The sequence below is a fragment of the Chiroxiphia lanceolata genome, chromosome 6, assembly GCF_009829145.1.
Source record: "Chiroxiphia lanceolata isolate bChiLan1 chromosome 6, bChiLan1.pri, whole genome shotgun sequence".
NCBI classification, from domain to species: domain Eukaryota; kingdom Metazoa; phylum Chordata; class Aves; order Passeriformes; family Pipridae; genus Chiroxiphia; species Chiroxiphia lanceolata.
The window spans coordinates 16994844-17016383 of NC_045642.1; the positions used below are offsets into that span (position 1 = coordinate 16994844).

At 38.4% G+C, this 21540-nt stretch overlaps 1 protein-coding gene across 2 annotated transcripts in view; it reads left to right on the forward strand.

Annotated features, from left to right (window-relative positions):
• The window catches only part of MOB2 (MOB kinase activator 2), a 113465-nt gene that overhangs the window by 7158 nt on the left and 84767 nt on the right, over positions 1–21540 (forward strand). The window contains exon 1 of one of the 2 annotated variants that reach the window (XM_032691146.1): positions 16273–16555. The exons of the other annotated variant lie outside the window; for it this stretch is intronic. Within the exon in view, the coding sequence (XP_032547037.1) occupies positions 16506–16555 (50 nt within the window). The 5' untranslated portion in view covers positions 16273–16505. Of the gene's footprint in view, positions 1–16272; positions 16556–21540 lie in introns of those variants that run through there. 2 annotated transcript variants of the gene reach the window in all.

Genomic DNA, 21540 nt, shown 5'->3' on the forward strand with positions numbered 1-21540 from the left:
CTATCTAGATCAAATTCCTTCTTACTCTGAACACTGAAAGAGTAAAACCACTAAGCCAGAATCTAAGCCTGCGGAAACTACCTTTAAATGATCCAGGTCCGGTAACTCGAGCTCTTCAGAATATATCTGCATAGTTTGGTAATTTTTTTTCCCCCTTCCTTTCTTCACTCCTCAGGTTACAAAGGTGTTCCTTGAATATTTTTACAGTCAGTGTTCAATGACTGGATCACTGCTGTCCCTTTCTACACTGCAATGTGTAAATACTGGGACTTTTACCTGAGAACTCTTCTAGTATTTATACATTAAGCACAGAATTTGTGGTGAAACAGGTTGCATAGACTTGAGCCTGTTTTTTTTTTTTTTTAACTGCTTTGTTTTGCAAACTTCATCTAGAATTTCTTAATTTAGAGAACTTGTTCTTTGCATGGTTCTTCATAAACCAGCATGGAGTTGTTTTCTTCTGAACAGGTTATGCAAAACTGCATAGAGATGTTTTTTACGAGGAGGTGTCTACTTTGTGGATGGGCTCAGATTGCAGAATTAATTCTCTGGTTTCAAGTTTGTGTCAGGTGTATTAAATGATAAATAGCTTTTTTAGTCAGTCTTCTCTCTGATGATATCCAGGTGTGCTGGAACTCCTGTCTGTAACCTTCATGGTCATGTCTAATAAAGTGTCAGTGTGTGACTGCTTTCCATCAGATGTAAGAGGAGTCAAATTTGTAGTGAGGGCTAGTAACTTCTATTAGACCAACAGATATACTTGAGAAAGAAAGGAAAAGCTTCTGGCATCCTTGTATCTCTTATTTATGTTAATAGACAGTCTTAAACAAAAGCCATGTTAAGTACTCCAGGTCAGCTGGATAAATCTTGCCTGCAGGTTTAACAGGGGACTGATATCTTTTTTCCAGGAGCTGACCAGCCTACATTCAAAAAAGCCATATTTGGGCACTGGTCTTGCTATTTAAGGTTATCTGAAGCTCTCTAGGAAAGGAAAGAGATTAGAAATGGGAGCATTTGCTGGTTTCTGGTCAGGGTATCCAGATCCTCAGACATCCCTAATCTCTTCCAAAGTTGTCTTATTTTTTTCCATGAGCCAACCTTTTGTTTCACTTGTAATTTCTGATTGGGGTGTCTGTGCTAACCTGCAGTTCATATCTTGTCTGTGTCTCCTTTTTGTTGTAGCCAGATAATGCCATTTTTTTGAAGTAGCTGACTTTGAGGTTTGGGAGAAGTCTGACTGGTAAGACGTGAACAGAAGAAATAGCAAAGGGGATGCTTCAGCCTAATGACTGTAGCTGTTTTTTTTATTCAGTTCTAGCCTTAATCTTGTAAGGCCAAGGGTCTCTCTTGGATATCCCTCCTCTACCTGACTTGTTGGACATTAAGGAGTGCTGTTTTCTCAGTATTCCTAGATGGGCATCTAACAGCAGTTGTTCTTCTTGTGGTCCCTTCTTCACTTGATTATTGTGATGAGCAATTTTTGAAGGCTACTGTGAAATTTCAGGGGGTTTTGGATGTATTATGAATGTTTCTTATTAGGCATATGATAGGCTTTTTACCATGCGGTCTGGTGTAGCATAAGTTTTAGCTTTGATACTATTCAAAATGCTGACTTTGGTGATTTGCATTCTTATAACCCCCAGAGTGTCTGTACTGAGGTTGTCTCCCTTGCCCCACCCTGATGAATATAGGTAATGGCCTGACTCACTTGAGCTTGTTGAGGCTTGAGCAGGTGGAGTAAAGTGCTATGAAAACTCATCCAGAAAGGGGAGATGGCGGGTGAATGGTTGTAGTGCACAAGCATTTAGGCATTTAGCTGCAAGTTTTGATAGGCAATGTGGTTTGTTGCCTTTTAAAGGGAGGGCTTTCTGTTTTCACACTGTACTGTAATAAGGTGGTGTTTTTGTTTTGTTTTTTTAAAGTGCTTATAAGTGGTTTTCCATGTTTGTTTCAGGCAGAATGTGCCCAGTCATCCACTGAATGTAGGCAGCTGTTGCTATATGTGGTATAACTTTTCAAATGGGCAAGATATTATTTACATGTTCACAGATTGCATTTTTCTCATTGTTAGTAGAATCAATGTTTCTGTTTTAAGGTCAAATTTTGGGTAGTTGAAAACTTACTAATTTTCACTGTTTGACTGGCTGAGAATACTGGAAATTAGTCATCTTGTTAATGAAGTATTTCTGCAGTTCATGAAACACATAGTATAATCCACTATCTTGCTGGATAAAATCCCTTGTTGCATTGTTTTTTTGTTGGTTTGTTGTTGGTTTGGTTTTTTTCAGTAGAAATGAATGTAATCCTTTTTGTAATTAAATAAAATTAGAAATACTCTTGCCTAATAAATCTATTAAATTTCCATGTTTAAACACTTTATTCTGAAACATGGGCTCTTTTTTATTATAAAATAAAGTGTTAAGAATTTCTTGAGAAAGACATAACTTATTGTAAAGACAGACAAATTTCAGCACATTGGTTCTACTTGTTTAGGTGTGTCTATCCACAGTATTTCTGAGCCAAGCCAAAAATGTAAAATAAAAAGGTGTTAAATATTTGTGGGCATCACGAATTAAGCTAACATGGAGGTTGCTTAACTTCTTAATGACAACTTCCATGAAGGTTTTAATGCGTTTTAACAGATACAATTCAAATGCACTCCTTTAACTGTATTTGACCTCCTGTGTATAAAAGCACTCTTGCTATGGCAAACAGTAAAAAAAAAAAAAAAAAGAAAAATATTTTGGAAAACAAACCTGAGAGTACATGAGAGAGATCACCAGGCTGATGGTCCCCAGTGTCAAGAACAGCCTTGTTGTTTAAATAAGCAGAATTTGAACAAAGAGGAAGGAAATATAGGAATAAGGATGGTGTTTATACATGTAATAAAACTTTGCTAGCACATACATCATCATTTCCTCTCTGGATTTAATAAAGGAATTATAATTATTTTCCATTATTACTAAGACCTTGATATTTTTATAAAATACTGCACACAATAGTATCTTATGTACAATCACTGTTGGTAATTGAGCTGTAGCTGTCAAAACAAATGCCTGAAGAACTTGGATCTGGGGAATTCCAGTACATGCCTGACCTAAAGGAGTAATTTATTGTTCATCCAGATAAATGTCTGTGGCCTGGTGCGTCACACATTCCCATTTAGCAAGCAGAGGCCTGCAGTGTGCTACCCAGGTATCACAGTGCGCTGTGTTGATGTCTGTGGGGACTTCTCAGCTGCCTGTGGCTGCAAACATTATTGCTGCCCTCTGATCCCTTCACCGATGGTTCTCGTCCCATGGTTTGTATGTAATATTTTCTTCTGCCTGTGGACATAGCACATGTTTATAATAAGGGGTGCATGGGGTTTGTTTGGGTCTGTGACTTTACAGACAAAGGTTCTAGTCCTAGTTATGCCAAAAATCAGGGTGTGCAATTTGATGGTATCACAAGTTAGGCCGACAGATAGTGCTGACCAATCTCAAGGGCTAACACAGAGAAACACTGATGTCTTCTGCATGATGTAACTACCAGATCAGTGCACCCTTTGTGGACTACACAGAACCTGAGTGGGAAAGAACCTTTGCTTCCTGGAGGCCTTGATTTGATAGTGTGATGGAAAATGAAATATGGTTGGGCTGAAACATGCAGCTCTGTGCAAAGTTGTGTCCTCTGCTGTTACCTTTGAAACCCGAGTTTAGTAACTGCTCCATGTTTGCTGTTCTTACTGTGTCGATCAAGTGCTCCATAAGTCAAGCTAGATCTCTGTCAGATTCATCTGAGCTATAAAACAGTACATGAGGCTTGGAGGAGGTCAAAGGCTGTTGTAATGGGGGAGCCAGACTGTGTGCAAACCAAATCCACCCAGAGCTTCTTATTCCTAGCAAAGTGAAATGGGAAGATTGCACCTACATTTTCCCTATTCCTCTTAATTCTGCAATCGGCTATCCTTAATCTTATGCTTTTTAAAAATGGCACACAGAGTTCTAGTAGCCAGATGGAAAGTTAATTTCACCTGCTTGATATTGCTGACCAAACAATGCAGTAGATTTGGTCAGTATTAACTAAAATAAGAGGGATAGAGCATCCTAGCTTTGGGATGTTTGGGATGAAAAATACCATATCATTACTAAGGGATGTTACAAATATAAAGTTTCTCTAAGAATCTAAGTAAAATCAACTGTCCCCTAATGCTTTTGCCTGTATATGACCAAGTATATGGACTTATTACATGCAAAAAAAAAAAAAAAAGGAGAGAGACAGGACCCAAACAGCTGTGGGAATAACTAATCCAAATTGTATCCATGTTCCCAGTGAAAGTAATAATGTTCTTGCTTACATGAACTCTCCCCATTGCTTGTTTCCCTAAGATCCCTGGAGACTAGTGATGTGGGTGGAATGCACAGGACATGAAGTAAAAAATACTGTGAGATAAACCTGTCCAAAAAGGAGTCTAATCTCCTAAAGAGACAATGGTTATCATATAGCCATGGGCTACTCATTAACTCATGGTTCCTAAAACAAATATTATTTTAGAGTGACAGTGAGCTACTAACTACTTTTTAATCTCATTTTGGATTTGCTTTTCCTGCACCATTTTTTTAGAGTTTAGTCGTAAAATGACAGCAGGCACTGTCTCAGACCTTGAAAGAATGAATTCTCCAGTGTGCTTTTGTTACAAAATCAAATCCAGAAAAACTTCAGATTAACTAGGTTTCAATAAATACTTTTTCTGCTTCATCATATGGAAAAATAACATCAGTTCAAAAAATGAGGGGAGTATAAGGCAAAAGTGGGTTTAAAGACAATTGACGTGCCAGCGTATTTGACAATAAAGCACAATTTTGGTGTATTGCATAACAATAGAAGGTTGGAATACTAATAAATGGGAAGAATTTTTGTATACAGCCCATAGTTGAGCTGAGGATTTAAATTGCATGATTCACTAAGGTAAATAATATGGTTCTGTAAAGATTAATCACATTAGTGAGGGTACCAGCTAGGATAATATTGGTTTTCAGTCCATTCATCAAAGCTGAACAGTCAGAGTCGGGAAGGAATTCCTCTTGGGATATGGTGTTGGGCAATTAGTTGCATTTTCAGAGATTTATGGAGTCTTCTGAATCATTTCAGTGTTGGCCATTATCAAAAATGGAATATTGGTCTTGGTAGGCTTTTGTTTCACATTATGATAGTCCTGTGATGCAGAGTTAGATATCCAGAAGGTATTTGCTTAACAGCACAGTAAAGCTTAATCTTTTGTTTGCAAATACCTCCCCTTTCAAAATACAGGAAGTTGAAAGACTTCACAAAAATATAACTCCCTCCTAAAATACCCTCTTGTAGCACTCATTTCCAATATCTGTTTCTTCTTGCGAAAGTACTGAATGTATTAGCTGGTGATTCACTTTGAGTTGGAAAACTTTAGGAATGGAAGCTAATGGAGTGCTTTTCCTCATAATTTTTTGTGCATTTGAGCTATTTGTGCATTTTTGCCTCCAAGATGTGTCTTACAGAAAGATTAAGAAATTGATATATCTTTTTTCGTTGTTTTAAATTAATACTTTTTTGAGAAAGGTGATTTTTTTCAGATTTATTATTCATGAAATCAGCTGTCTTCTTAGCATGTTTCATTCTTCCATTTGTTTAGAGGCCCTGAACAGTAGTATGTAGTTCTGAAGGATGACAGAAGTCACTCTCTTTCTGGTATTTACTGTTCCCTATTGTTGAAATGTCACCTTTGGGACTGTGACTGTCATTAGATATATGTTAATCCTTCTGGTAACTTTTAATGATCTTGATATGCAATGATAATGAGGGGAAAAGATGGAATTGGTTGCTGGGGAGAAGATTTGAAATTCTATGGAGTTTAAAGTATCCCAGGATATTGATACTGAATCATGGTGGTGCTCTTTCTTTTATTTCCAGTTTTCTAGAGGTAAAAATACACCACCTTTTTTCTTTCTTCCCCAGAAAAAGGTAGGAATTAAGGAGGAGTCTGTTTTAACATCATAAAGAATAGAATGTAAATTTGGAACAAGACCACTTGGCTCTATATATGAGTTGTATTATTGATCTCCTGTTGTTTCTCTAATCTATACTTGCATATTTTTTTTTTATGATAGGTTTTTTCTCGGAAAACGTCTGCTTGGATTGGGGATGTGTTTTCAGAGATGCCACATCGTACATTGGCCTTGGTCTTCTTGAATCTGTAGTGCTTCCTGAACAGTTTAAATGCTTGAAACTTGCTTCTTCCTCTTAGCTATTCTGAGCTTAAGTTTTTTTTAAGTTTATGTAAACTTTTGTCACAATCTGAAGAGTTGTTTTTCAGTCCTGGTAGTTTTGTTGTGACTAAAACAAAATGGTGCACTATAATAACGTTAAGGCACAGTTTGGTAATTATAGTCAGTAGTTCAGTAGGAATTACTATAGTGTCTGGAAATAGGAAACAAAAAGATCATGGATTGAGGGTGCCTTCCCTAAACGTAATTGCCATTTAAAATTATGTAAATGCTGAATTGAAATTTCTTCTGACAGAATGCTTGGGGTGAGGATTTGTGATAGAATAATTTCTTTTTCTCCTTAGGTGAGTGCTTTCGTTGTTGGTGGGCTTTTTTGGTGTTTGTGTGTGCACAAGAGAGATCTCAGTATGTGTTCTAAATACATTCTGCATTTCTAAAGTTCTGTGGTTAATAGACACTGGCTTAATAATCCTAGTTTTATTTATGTAGTATAAATAGAGGAGAAAAGTCTTGATCAGGAGACATGCAAATGCTAAGTATGTAGAAGAAGAAGATATGATTCTGATGGGTACTGCAAGGAGTAATATTTAACCAAGCCAGTAAAAACAGCTGATCAGTTGAATACTACCTCTGATTTGTTGGTATCATGCTGAGAATAAATCAGGTCTGTGTAGTGACTGGAAATGACCCTTTTGTATTCCTTGGAACTGTTTACATTTTAGGCTTTTGAAAACCCACTGCTCTTCCCAGGCTTCCTTTAGTAGGTTTTAAATCAAATTGTTACAAAAATATTGTGTACAGGTTATTGTCCATGTATACTTCATGAGAATTAGCATTGGTTTAGCTAACTCAGTTCAAAAGATAACTAAAGTATGTGTGACAGCGTCCAACATTTGAGTCTTGTAACTCAGTGCTTCCTGGTGAGATTCCATTTCCTTTAAGATACAGTAGAACTTGACTCATTCAGGTATTGCATTCTCCAAAATATATTGGAGAAGATTAAATCCTGTATCATCTAAAGGATGACCTCACCCCATGCCAAGGGAGCAAATAAGGCTATAGGAGCTCTTGTGAGCCTTTATTATGAAAAGGTGGGCAGATTTTATCAGTACTGTCTCCTTTGCCCTTTTTCCTCTAGAAGATATAGCTTTTACCAAAACAAGTCAGTGAAGAAGTTGCTGATAAATACTTAAGATAATTTTGAAAATAGTTCACGTCTGGGAGTGGAAGGGAAACAAAGGAAAGTTAAACATGCAGTGCCTGCTCCCTCAGATGCAGTGTGGCAGCAACATGTTTGTAACCACCCTGATAGACTTCAGTATGTTACACCCTGTCCAAAGAAAAGCTATCTGGATTTTTAACATGGCTGTGTAGAAGCAGGAGGTTCCCTTTTTGTAGGGCAGAACCACTTCTTTCTGTTGCTCCAATTTCTCCCTCCAGCATGTTTACAGAGTGCAGCATTCCTCTTGCTACACCTTGCAATAATAATAAACAGAGCTGACATATGCATGAACTATGAACGTTTCTGAAGACTGATTGTCTTAAAAAAACCCCAACAAGTAATGACATTGATACTTTGTTGATCCATGTTAGACTGCAGGTGTGACTATTCTCAGTATTTGGGATGCTGCTGTCAATAAATCCATGTTCAAAAATGGAAATGATTGTCTGTATGCCACAGTAGCCTCTACTTGCTTTAATTCTCAGTACTGTGCCTTTGAGGGAGAGATTTTTACCAGTATCTGACAAGTGAATAAAATTTTCTTCTGTGTCATTATCATAGCTTCTTTGTCATTGCTTGATATTATGAGAACAAAAGAAAGCTGGGGACCCTAGTGAGAATGTTAGAGAGGGATTAACAGAGCCTTGTAGCTATGGAGTTAAGCTGGGCTTCTGTTTTCACTGCCAGTGACATCTTGATTTATGCATACTGGGGATGTTTTTAAATGTAGAAGCAATGGGAAATAAGACAGTTTGCTTCTAGCCTGTGTTTCCTGCGGGGCTTCTTGGCTTTGCCTTCCGGTTAGACAAGAGTATTCGGAGCATAATCTTGTTGCTCTGTCCTCTTACTGCTGTTTATTTGTTTACTGGTTGTATAAAGCTCTGGGCTTGAATCTGTTCTCCCCTTGCCCAGATATTCTTTGCAGATGTAGGTTGGGAATGTGCATGCAGAAAAACCTCTTGTGCACATCCTGTTTTCGAATTGTGTTATTTCCTTTAGTGTTGCGCTCCTGCAGAGAATGTGGTTCCAAGGATCTCCTGTGTGTCTGACCAAGATGGTGACTGCTAAGGGTAGAAGTGCACAAATGGTGTAAGAGTTTAAACAAGCATGTTCAGCTGGCAAGGTTGTTTTAAGTAATGGATGGACTTGTAGTTTTCTGCATAGCATTTTATATACTACAGATATCTAAGTAGTGTAAATTGTGGTTCAGGGTTTGGGTATTTTTTGTTTGTTTGTTTTTTCTTAGGGTACATATTAAGAAAAAGGTAATCTGGTAGTAGTTTGAATGTTCACGCTGTCATTATGGAATAGTGTAGCCACCGATGAACTTGCACAAATACCGAAAGCAGCAGCTTGGGACAGGAATATAAACTTCTCCCTTCCTACTGCTTTATTTATTTCAAATGTGCAGATTGCTGAGGTAAGCAAGCCTACAAAGTTGAGATGGATTAGCCGTAAAGTAAGCGTTTACTACTGTGAAAACAAGCCGCCTTCTATTGCCAAGCACTTCTGAGTGGCCTGTTGCTGGTCACTTGCTGAAAGGTGACATAATTTGCGATTCTAATAGTGTAACAGCTTTTTCCTGTCATGCCGAAATACTTCTGAGGGTATGCTCACTGAAAATACATTCATATGATTTTGCTTATGGGTTTAATATAAAAGTAGAATGGTAGATGGAATTCTACTTTTATTACCAAAGCAAGAGCTTTTAGAATGGCTCAAAGGAGTTTTACTAGGAAGATGATGGATTTTAACCTCTAGGTCTCTATCAGTGGTCTTTGGTATTAAATTGCTAATACAAGGTACTGATTAGGAGCTTCCCATTCAGTGAAATCATACTGCTTTGTCTTCTTTTGTAGGCTTCTGGGAAACAACCTCTTCAGCTAATGTAGTTACGGTGTTGATAAAAAGTAAAATATGCCTTCATCTATGTAAAAAAACCTTCATCTATGTAAAAAAACTGTATGAGCACAGAAGCTTTCCTCGTCCTTTAAGTGCTCTAAAACAATAAGAATAATTTTTGCTACAGGTACAGAGAATTTAACCACAATACTGCAGTGGGTTTCATCATTTCATCCATAACGCATAAAACATCCAACAAACACATACATGGTTTGTTTGTATTAGTTACAAACACATACATGGTGTTTGTAACTTATTTCTAATACTGGACCTAGAAATTGCATACCATACAGAAACCATGATATATCCTGGTTTTTTGAGGTATGCAAAAATATGCATAGTAATTTTTTATTTTAGCAGTGTTTGAGGCTGAACATAATGAAATGGCAAATTTATAGCATGTAGGTTTTTGTTTCATTTTATTAATTGATTTTCGTATTAGAATTCTTCCCCAATTCTCCTATTGTGAGAATATTTTGCATCATTATACAGAAGAAGTGGTTCTAATGTTTGTTTTGTCATATAACGAATAAATTTTGGTTTGGAAAATTCCTCTCCCTAATTCCTGTCTTTAAAGTCTTTGTTATGATTCTAATTAGTAGGTATTAGCATATGTATCAAAATGCAGAATGTGCAAGTACTACTTGGAAAGCTAAATGCTAGGTTTGCCTCATTTTGTATCATTGATTATTATTTGAACAAAACATTAGCACACTGAAGTATGAAAAGTATAAAATTATGGCATAAAATCAACATCAATAAAAATATGTCTTGTGTACACGGCTTTCCCCTTTCCTAGTATCCATGCAGCTGGGCAGAAAAAAAGCAGTCTAACAAATGTGTTGCTGCTCCTCATGACTGAGACTGGAGGAGGTAAATGTGGAATTCTCAAATGTGGAGTTGAAAATGTAAAACCATTAAATTGCTTTTATAGCATTGAGAAGCAGGAAATGGGGTGGATCACTTTGAGGAGGAGGAGAATTTTCCCCTTCGGACAAAACAAGCATATATTTGTTTTGTCGGTTGCAATAATGTGCCATCCAGAGTAAGTGTTGGTACCACTAGGTCTGTAATAGCCACAGCCACGGGCTGGAAAAGCCTCAGCCCATGAGCTCTGGCTACCTCAGGAGTTGTGCCCAATCACTTCTACTGTGATTCTTCCTCTGTTTTGAGAACAGTCTCTTCCATAAAAGGTGAGAAAAGAGGTGAGAAGAGCTGTAGAACTTCCTAATTTTTTTTAGACTTGGCATAAGTATCTCATTTGGTACCCTGTTCTGCTCACTACACGTTGCATTATTTCCAAATACATATACTTTACTTTCCCTCCAGAAGAGAGAAAAAACCTGAAACAACTGAAATTGAAGCAGTGACTGAAGAATGTGTAAAGACAACCTTGAGGATTTTCTGTGTAAAAAACTTTAAATATACTTTTACAAGGAGGAACAGGTCTTTATAAAAGCACTACAGTATCCTGTAACAAAAAACTTATCACACAAAGACTATGTATTTTATGCCATTTTGGGCCAATGGGACTGCTGTGAGAAGTGCCCTCTTCTCACTGCTTGAGCTGTTTATTCCCTTCTCTTTGCCAACTCAAGTGCTTGAGTGCTTAGGAATTGGATCCCGCTAGTGATGCAGGCTAAAACTAATGGAAAGAAAACAGCATTTAGGTTCAGCTGGGATCAATTCCTTATCCAATTCACTGTACTGCTGCACAAGTACCTCTGCACAGGGAGAGGCACAGAGGGAAAATTGAGAGACCAGAGTGATGGAGGGGGGAGTGTGATCAACTCTAGTGGTGGTAGTGACAGTTTGCTGGCTTGATGTACTTGTGGAACTGGTTATGTACTAGTTTGGAAACTAGTTATGTACTAGACAAGATGAAACTTTTTTCCTATAAAACAGGCTAAAATAATCCACTTTCATTTAAGAAATATGTCCTCTGAAAAATAAATAATTGTTCAAATGTCTGTGAAGTTGTTGTTCTCATTTGCTACAAGTGTGAATCCACAAATGTCACTATGACAGAATATGCTTCTGTTTGGTGGGGGAAAAGTAACTTCAAATCTGATATCAAAGTGTTATCAGTTAGGATGGCAAAGTCTTACCAAGCTGCCTTGGTAAGCAGAGGAATAGAGGAACCAGGGCAACTGCAGAAACAAGCTGCTGTAGGCTTTCTGGGTATGCTGTTTAACTGCTGCAGATCTCATGAGGGTTTGTGGTGGTGGTTTGTAAAGACTGTTTGAGTTTATGGGACGTTATGCTGATTTGGTTGATATGCTTCAACAGATGCTTTAGCATGCTTTCCATTGTAGTCTTTACCTGAGGTTTACCCTTTCTAATGTGATTATCATTATTTGAAGAATAGTTTGTACATCAGCCTATTTTCTGCTAAAATTAGACTGTCTTTTATATGCAAGTTGCTTTGCTTCAGCAAGTGAAAGAAATTGGACTCATTCTGTATCATTTCTTTTGTGTTCTGTCACCCTCTATGGTAATAGCCAGTTAAAAGCTCAAATTTAAGGTATGTGTCTCTTTTGCTCATTGTTTCTGCTGACATAATACTCCATAATTGGGATGCCATGTATCCTGGGGACAGAAATGGATTCTTTCTGTGGATGGTCACATGTAATCTTTTGGTAAAGGACTGACTTAGATAAAACACATTGCCCATTGCTGGATGCAGCTGTTCGGTCTGAAATCCTGTTTGTTGAATAGGTGATTATAGAAGAATAATGATAAATGTCCTCTCTCTCTTAGTGCCACAGATGACCAACTCGTGCTGGCCAGGGGACCAAAGGGAAGTTAGGAAGTGGGATATGCATCACATACTGTCTATTGCCACATGCTCCCAGCCAGATGTTTTGTTATGTGAAAATCTAACGTGTACTTACAAATCAAAAAAAAGCCTTTAATATGAAATGACATGAAGTTCTTGACTAAAATCAATTACAACGGAATGTTCTTAATTTGATATCTTTGCAAATTGTACTTTGTTTTGTGTGACTCACTGAAGATGACTAATTTTGTTCACCCTAAAGTTACCTAGCTGTTCTGAGTACATTCCTTGTGACTCAGTTCACGCTTAAAATTTTTGATTTTGTGCACTTTTCCGCAGTAATATTTGTGCTTCCAGGATGCAAGGGGCCATGTGTTAATACACTTGTTACAGGACCAAGCGTGCTGTGCTCAGGCACAGTGCTTTAGAGGTCTCCAGAGTATTGTGAAATGCAGCTATGTAGGTTTATCAGGAGCAGCTGGTTTTGTTCTGTGGATGGATCCATTTGGGGGGAGGGGGGAGTGTGCTGGTGGCTTTTAGAGATTAGCTGGTGACAGTTTTGCTTGGGAAGTGTACCAAGTTTTAGCAGAGCTACTGTAAGAGAGATAGGAGCTGGAAAGGGACAGTGAAAAAACACAAGCTCTACTGATCTTTTTGTGTCAGAAGAAGCCTTCAGGATTTGGTTATCTGCATGTGGGTCTAATTGCAGCCTTGATTAGAGGAGTGTGTAATACTTCCTACTGAAATAAAGATCTGGCTGAGCTGTTGGACACACAAGGCCTAGATGAGGCATCAGAGCAGCTGTGTCCTTGTGCAGGCGAGAGGGAGGCTGTCCGGTTTATTGGATCTTGTCAGATCATGGCAGTGCATGCTTCTTAAATCCCTCAGGGTAGGGAGGGAGTGTCGAAGCAGGGGTGGCTTATTTTAGGTAAACAGATTTAGACAGCATTCCATTTTCTTGTTCCTTTCCCACTGAGAAATGCGGGAACATCTCATGGAAGGGTAACGTTTGGTCTTCAAAATGTTCTCGTCCAGCCTTGTGGTGTTTTGTTGGCAGGAGCTGCGTGGCAGGTACGAGCTGGGCAGGGGGCCTGCAGCAGCTCAGTTAGTTTTGGTGCCTTTTGTTTAACTTCAGGAAGTGGTGGATGAATGTTTGCTTTTAATGCTATTCCTACTCTCCTGCTTCTCCTCTCATTCTTTTTCCTAAGCTTATATTGATTCAGCACTGACAGTAAGCATTTGCTGAACTTACTGCTTCCTTTTGTATTAAAGTGTAACTGTGATTTTTTTCATAGTGAAAGAGCAGTGGAAGATTTTTGTGATTAATTCTTGGCTGTTGGAACTTCGAGTATTTGGAGGAACTGAGAGGGGTTTTGTAGGATCTTCAGCATTCTTGTAGTCTGTAATAAAGTTATTGCTATGCTCAGGTCTTCTACCTGTTTTTAATATATGAAGCAAATGCTTACTTAGCTCTCCAACTGAACAGAAGGGACTTGAGAATAATGCCTTTCAAACAAGTACCATATTCTGATTGATTATCCTTATCTTGGGCGGGACAGCCCTGCTCCTGCATGTCAGAGTGTAGTTCTGTACCATCTCTTGCTGTGCTTAGAGAACTTCTGGGTATTACACAGGCATGGATTCTTCTTTCTCGGAGAGGAAGGTCCCTTGTCTTTTGCAGCTTAGGACCAGCAGATATAGTACTGACTTGAGAAGTGGGAGAATGATAGATATATTTTGGGATTGTAAATTAGTCATAAGAGACAAGTCAGTAAACAAAATCTCTTCAAAGGAAAACATGCAACGTTTGAATTGCAGAGGAGACATAGAACAGCTGTGCTGTACATGAGTAAGAACTTGTTCTGTGTATGTGAGTGCCTGTGAGTGTATGGCTGTGACAATCAACTTGGTGTCCAGAGTTATACAACTGGAGGTCTTAATCTTGTATTGTAAGCTTTTAAGTAGCACTTTTCACTCCCTCAGAGCAGAGTCATATGAAAAGGCTGATTTAGGCTGTGGTGCCACTGAGGAAAAGGAGGATGGGATTTTCCTGAATCAGTTCTGCCACTACCAGAATATTGCTGCTTGGTTAGTTTGTCATCTTTAGGAGACTGAGAGGTGCTGCACCAACAATTTGTGTCTGCACTCAGTGAGTGGGGGACAAGAACTCTGTGAGATGAGGAAGAGAGTTAATGGGACCAGAAAGATACAAACATGCCTTTTCATGTTGATAATAACAAACCGATTGCAATTTTAGAAAACAGTAAGGAATATGTTACATATGGCTGAATAGTCCCAGATATAAACACAAAACTTAGACGTTTTGGAAGTAGAAGATCACTAAATGAAGAGGCTGATAGCACTTGGGTGATTCTTTAACAAAAAACTTCATTGAAAAATTTGAAAGAAATATTTTGAACAAGTGATGTGTGTGGATTTGAGCACTTAGGAGAGAGATGCTACATCCAGCTCTCACCTGTTTTCTAAAATCAAGGCTTATAAAGTCCTGTAGTTTCATTGTAAACTCGAAAGTTTTTTTTTCCCCCTCCTCACTGTAGCGCTTTAGTCAGTGTAATTGGGAACATTTTACAATAGTAATGAACTTGGCAAGAGACGAGCCCTTTGCCTGCTGCCAGAGTAAAGCAAATAAACAAATAAGGAAAACAAAAGAAGATCCCTCCCTGTCCCCTCTGCGGGTTGCAGGAGCGGCTGGCACCGCTGGCTATGCTGGCGGAAGGGTGGAATGTCCTGCCGTACATTCCACGCAGATGGCCTGGACCCCAGCCACCCCAGCAGAGCAGAAAATACCATGCTTTCAGCCTTGCCACTTGTGATTTAATTGGAACTGAAGCAAACTTTAAAAAATAGTACATCGTCAATTAAAACTGTTTTTCTGTGCTTCCAAAAATTACACAAGGCTTCGCTCAGGAGAAGCTGAATTCTTCCATCATACAAACATTACTAGGATCTTCATCTTAAGGATAATATCTGTTCTTTTTGGGGTACCTTGCCACTAAGAAAGTCACAGTATCCCCATCTGAACAGACCACAGCCATCACCTGAAGAGAGTAATTTTTCTGTATTCCCCACTTCTGGTTCTCAGCAAAATACTGGCCTTCTGCTTTCAAAAATGGTGACATAATGCTTCCCATGTTGCAAATACCACTACTGTTGTTCAGGAGCATTTGGGACTGCTGGTTGTATATACATATGTATATATATATATATAGTTGTGATGATAAATACTGAGTCCTGATAAAACAAAAGCAAATACACCTTGTAGTACTCTTGCAGAAAGTTGTGCTCTCAAACTCTGAACTGGGTTCTGAGTATTTTATCTATTAAGACTGACTGCAAAAGAAATGTGCTGGTTCTTGCAAGACTAGGTACTCATCTGAGCTTATCTTGCAGTTAGTTGTCTGTAGCACTGGCTACAATAACAGCTTACCACTAATCACATCTGCAGGTAGCATGAGAGAGGGATGGTGCTCTTTTCCTGTAGCTTACGTATTGTTTGGTCAGTCACCATTAAGGAAGTAAAAGACTATAACCTTAACTAAAGGATGCAATAATGATGCTTTGTGGTTATTTATCAGGCAAAATCTGACACCATTAGGGAAGCAGAACACCCTATTCTTAATTGAAGGATGTGATAATGAAGCTTTGTAGCTGTTTAGTAGGCAAAATCTGTGATTAGTGTCACGTATTGTTTTAGAATGTGGAGAAGGAATAGCTGATGTTTGTGGGATGAAATAATTTTAGAACACGGAAAACTATTTCACCTAATTCTACAGTGAAGTCTTTGCACTGTGGAGCACAGACTGGTGGTTCAGTGCTTCCTAATGTTTGGTAAGAAATCGTTTGTCACAACTGATAGAAGTAAAAAAGCTGGAGTATGGTTTCCACTAAGCATTTAATGATGGGGAGGATGGTGCTGTTTAGAAAACTTAAGTCCAAGTGGCCTGTTTACACAAAATATTTCAAGAATGCTATGCAAATCCATATATTAGAATAACAAAGCACAGATCAGATTGTCCCCTTGAGGCCAATGGCAGTTGAAGGCCAGTGCCACCTCACAGCCATCGACAGCCTTGTGAAACCCGGAAGCACCCAGTGTGCAGGTACCTACCATCTGCATGTCCCCACGACAGGAGTGCAGAGCGAAGGGTGAAACTCCGGTATTCTTGGGCTTGCAACTTTGCACTGTGGCCTGCTATATGAATTCATGGGGATTATGCAGCTGTGAAAGAACACAACTGCAAACTGGAGGTATTTCCTTGTGATGAGAACAGCCAGCAGCTGCTGGATGAGTGTCTTTTGTTGGCCTGCCAGAGTTTGAGCCAAGTTTGAGTATTGCAAGATGGACTTTTTCAAAAAGTTTGTGTTGCACCGGAGCATTTTTATGTGCAGGTGAGTGCATGGTAGTTACCTCTGCATTATTTTCACGCTGAAGATGAAAATGCAGCAAAGAGCTCCAAAACCAGCAGCGCATTGTAAGATTTGGTGTGTTGCTTTTCCAGGGTTTATACTTCATATATAACTTTATATATATACTTTATACTTAAATATATATAATATATATAATTATATATAATGTTTATATTATATATAATATATATTTTATATATATATATATATATAAACTTCATATATATTACTTTATACTTAAATTCCTGCTTATAGCGTTTTACAAACCTTCACAAGATGGTTGTACAGATCAGTTTGCTTCACTTTTACATGAACATGGTTTAATGGTACAAGTTCCATGCTAATGTTGGCTATGACTATGCTAGGCCTCTAATTTACTATGAAATGTTTTTCACTCAGTTTAACATTGCTTTCAGATACAAACAAGAGGACAAATTACTTGCAGTAGCAGATAAACATGTACTTGGCTGTCTGATGAAAAACTCTTTCATTTTTTTTAATCTGTGTATATTTCATAATGTCTGTTGTTCTAAAATGTCCAAAAACAATTACCAAAAGCAAATCAATGATGGATGATAATTTTCAGAGAAATGTACTGCCTGGAGCCGCTTATTTGAATATCACCTTCCTGCTAACTACAATTAGAGAGAAAGGATTACATTAGCCACTCCAAAAGGACAGCAATCCCTGTTGTAACAAGCCATGTAGCTTTTCCCACTGTTCTCAGCATCCCTTGGCCTGCTCAGTCAAGCTCAAGAGAGAAACTTGAGAGTACACTGTAGATTGCGTTGTGAATTGCTATTTCTTCGTTAGCCAGAGTTCTTCACCAGGATTTATAATTGTGGTGCTGTGGATTCTGTTAACTAATTAATTTTAGGTTCTGTTTAGTTTAGCAGTTCTTCTCGATGATGAAACAGTTTTTCATGCCTGAGTTACTTGGTGGAACATCTGTGCACCTACTCTACCAAGGCCTTCCAGGAGGAAACAGTCTCTGAGCTCCAGGTGGGGGTGGCACCCACTGAGCAGGTGAAGCTGCTGTTGTCACTTGGGCAAGCTTTATCCAGCACAGGCCATGGAAGACCCGTGCCAGGGGTGCTGTCTGATTACTTAAGGGTTATCCTCAAGAAATAGAGGTTTTTCAGCTTTTTGTGTGTCAATTTAGCAATGTATTTCTCAGCACTGGAAAATCTTTGAACTTTGCTTTTAAGGGTAAAATAGAGCAAGGTACTGTCCATAAACACAAATGTACCAACATGCACTGCTGCAGTTACTACGAAAGAAGAGCACGTGTATGAGGGCACATGAGATCCCATTTAGTTAAGGACTGGGAGGTGTTTGTGCACAAGTACCACATGTATTTGAGAGAATTTAGGCTGATCCAAAATATACCCCAGTTTTAAAAAATGTCTTGCATAATAAAGTTTACTGGTTCATTTTTTTTTTGCAAACTGATGGTCTAAGTTCTTGAAGTAACTTGTTCATGTGAATAAATGAAAGAGGGAGTATTTCACAACAGCATTTCCATCAGGACTTTCTTATAAGTGTAAAATAAGAAGTAACAAAGTAACCTCAAATATGAAAGCGCAGGTTGCCTCTTTAAACCCTATTCTTAAATGACTGAGAATAGAAAAAAAAAATAGTTCATATTCAAAACATATGCAGTCTCCACAGTAATTTCTGAAGCTGCTAAACCCTCAGATCAACAAATGAGAAGGTGAGATGTAGAGTAATATTGCTAAAAGAGAAGGATGTCATGCTTTTCACTGCTGCTAATGTGTGCTCTTCCAGCCCCAACATCCCCAGTGGCTCCTTGGTTGCCTTTAGGTATTGTAATACACCAGGACCAGTACTATGAAAGAGAAATGGAAAACACTGTTGGTGCCAGAGCACTCCCCGACTGCAGGTGACTGGGGATTTGCAGAGTAGGAAAAAATGCAAACTAGAACCCCAGCAATCTGTTGTTGGGGAAATACTGACTAAGAAAAAGTAATAAAGTATTTTATAGAATATTGCATGGTATTTAACTGCTTTGTTCAGCATAACAAAAAAACCCAAACAAACCAAAAAACAACAAAACCTGGTGTTCCTGGAAGTTGTTGAATTGTGGTTATAAAGCCTGAATCAGGTGTAAAGCAGGCATATAGGTGGCAGAAAATACAGTCTGCATTTGGTTATGATGAACATGTTCCATAACCTATCACAGAGACACGAAGGAGAAAAGTTATCTAGCTCTTCACCTTCACTGAGTTCTCAAAGAACCATTTCTGATGACGACAATAAAATATCTCTAAACTTGCTCCTTGCAATTAAGTCCCCTTGTATTTCCAGATTGGGTAAGGGAGAGAATTCTGCTGTGTCCGTATTGTTATAAATATTTGCTAGGAGAATTTACTAAGAAATGCTGGTGAACATGGAATGAATACTTTTCTTAGAAATTAAGCCGCTCTTTATGTGACTAACTGGATTTCAAGTTTTCTTGCTATCATTACAGAGGGCTTGTTTAGGACTCTAACAGAGCTGGATTTTTATTTTTAATTTGGCCATTAGCATGCCAGGTGACTTCAGATACATCTCTCCAGCTCGTCTTTCACTTCCCATTTTTAAAATGGTAACTTTCAGGTAACTCATGGAAATCTGCTGATAAAATTAATTTTTGAAAACTCACATATGGTTATATCCTTGAGATATTTAGTTGCATCTTATTAAGCTGGTAAGAAGACTGAAACATTGGTAAGTATGATAAATATCTAGATAGGCTGAGGGACAAATGGAATTTTACGTTTTTTTTTTCTTCAGGATGACTTTTGTATCAGCAGAGGCTGTGGTACCACAAGATGCAGCACACCTTGAATGTTAGGGAAGTGTTGCTACTGGTAGCTCCAGACTGTGGTTGAATTTCAGTGTGTCTTCCCTCCCCAGTGCATGACTGGGCTACATTGGTTGCAGGTTTTTTTCAGTTGTTCAGTATGGACAATAGTTATCTACATGAGCTTTGTTCTCACTTGTTGATTTTGGAGGCACTTTGTGGGTGTTGGTTCTACAGAGATTATTAGCACAGCACCTAAGGGATGGCTGATAACCTACATTTACTGTTGTAGCAGCACTGCCCTAGGCCTGAAGAAGGAGCAGTAGTCAGGAAAATAACTTAGTTTTCATTTGCTAGAAAGAATCTTGCAAAATCACATTAAAAATACGTTTAAAATATTTATTTTTTTTATTCTGTGTACATTTCACACTCTTCAGTCTACCAGAGAATTTTTTGCTTGGGTAATTGCCTCATTTGCAGGAACAGCATTGTGCAGAGTAATGAAGAATCCTGGAACTCTAGATCCTGGCTAAATGAAAAAATTAACAGCAAACCATTTGAAGAAACAAGCTTGACATTTCTGTACCATACAGATGTATTTATGTGGGTTTCTGAAGAATTGTATTTTATAAATGAAATATTTTCCCTGAAATAGCAAAAATGACTTCTTCTTTTTCCTAAGCAACACTGTCAAAAAATGCTTATATTCTGATTAACCGGATAATAAGATAACTGTACTATTGTAGCCCATAAAATAAGTGATAGTGAGGATGGTGTTTTGAAACATAACGATTTCAATTCAGCTTGGCTTGTTTATATATTTTAAAAAGTAAGCAAGAGTTGGCAATAAAGCTACTGTTATATTTTGTTTCTAAGTTATCTGTGCAACGCTATCAGGAATTTAAGATACAGCTGGCATTGCAATAAGCAGAGAGAGTTCTGGCAGCATTTACAGTTGAGAGCTGTAAACAGTATTTTGAGTACTTCACTTTTCAGGGTTGATAAATCTCCTTGCACTACATTTTCATGGGAGCCTCTGAAAAAGGCAGTGATGCAGCAGGTTTGTCAGAGAGGCATACTTTACCATCCTGGTACATCCTGAGTTTTTTTTACTTAGGGTATCTCCAGACCTGAGTCAGAGGGAAGGAAATGTGACACTCAGACCCTGTGGCTTCAGCTTAAATTTCCATCTACTTTGTTGCTCGGGTTTTGAGTTTCTTATTGTTGCTTTACTGTGGTAACATGAGAACTATGGACACATTTTTCACTAATAATTTTTCCACAGTGGTTGGGATGGCTTGTCTGAGAAGAGGGATGTAACAGCAAACACCATATTTAAAATTAGTTTGTCACTTGTGTTTAGTTGTGGTCGGAAAACATAGAACCCTGATTTTCATTAAAAACCTTCTTACCTTCACTCTCAACTTTTAAATCTGCAATGCATTTGCCTGTTAGATAATACATGATTTAAATGTGTTGTTCATGACTGAGCATTTCCAAGGGTGATTTTCCTCTGCTGTGGACTACTGCATCTTCACAAACAGTTTTTGCAGTCCCCGAGAAGATAATGATTTGAAAAATTCCGATATCTGAAGAAGTGATTTGGGACTGATCTTTATTTAAGAGGAAGGCCACCACTACTAATATTAAGGATCTGAAATATAAATTCATCTCTTCCTGACCTGTAGATGAACTAGGCTTCAGTTTTTTCGTTTAAAGCCATCTTTCTGCTGTCAAGTAAGAATGCCACCTGATGTACAGCGTGCTTCTCATCAGACTGTGAGATTCACATTCTGTTGGAGAACCAAGACCTCTATGAAGGGGAAACTCTTCTCTCGCTGCTGCGCTGTGTTTAAGCTGCTGCCCTAAACTGACAGCAGTGCAGAGCTGTGGAGCTTCTTAAGCTTAGCAAGTTATAAATGGTATTCATAACGACCTTGGGAGGTGGGTGTGGTGTGTCCCAGGCATACACAGAGGAGATGGAGGGTGTTGTGCTTTGGGTCTCTTAGTGGCGTATTTCCCAAGGAGCGTTGTGCGGCCTCAAGCAAATCAAGAAGATACATGTTTACATGAGGGATGATGCTGCTTCTATCGCAAGTATAATTCTGGAAGTGTGATGAGAATGAGAGGAAGTGGAGGACTTCCTGCATTAGTTTTTGTG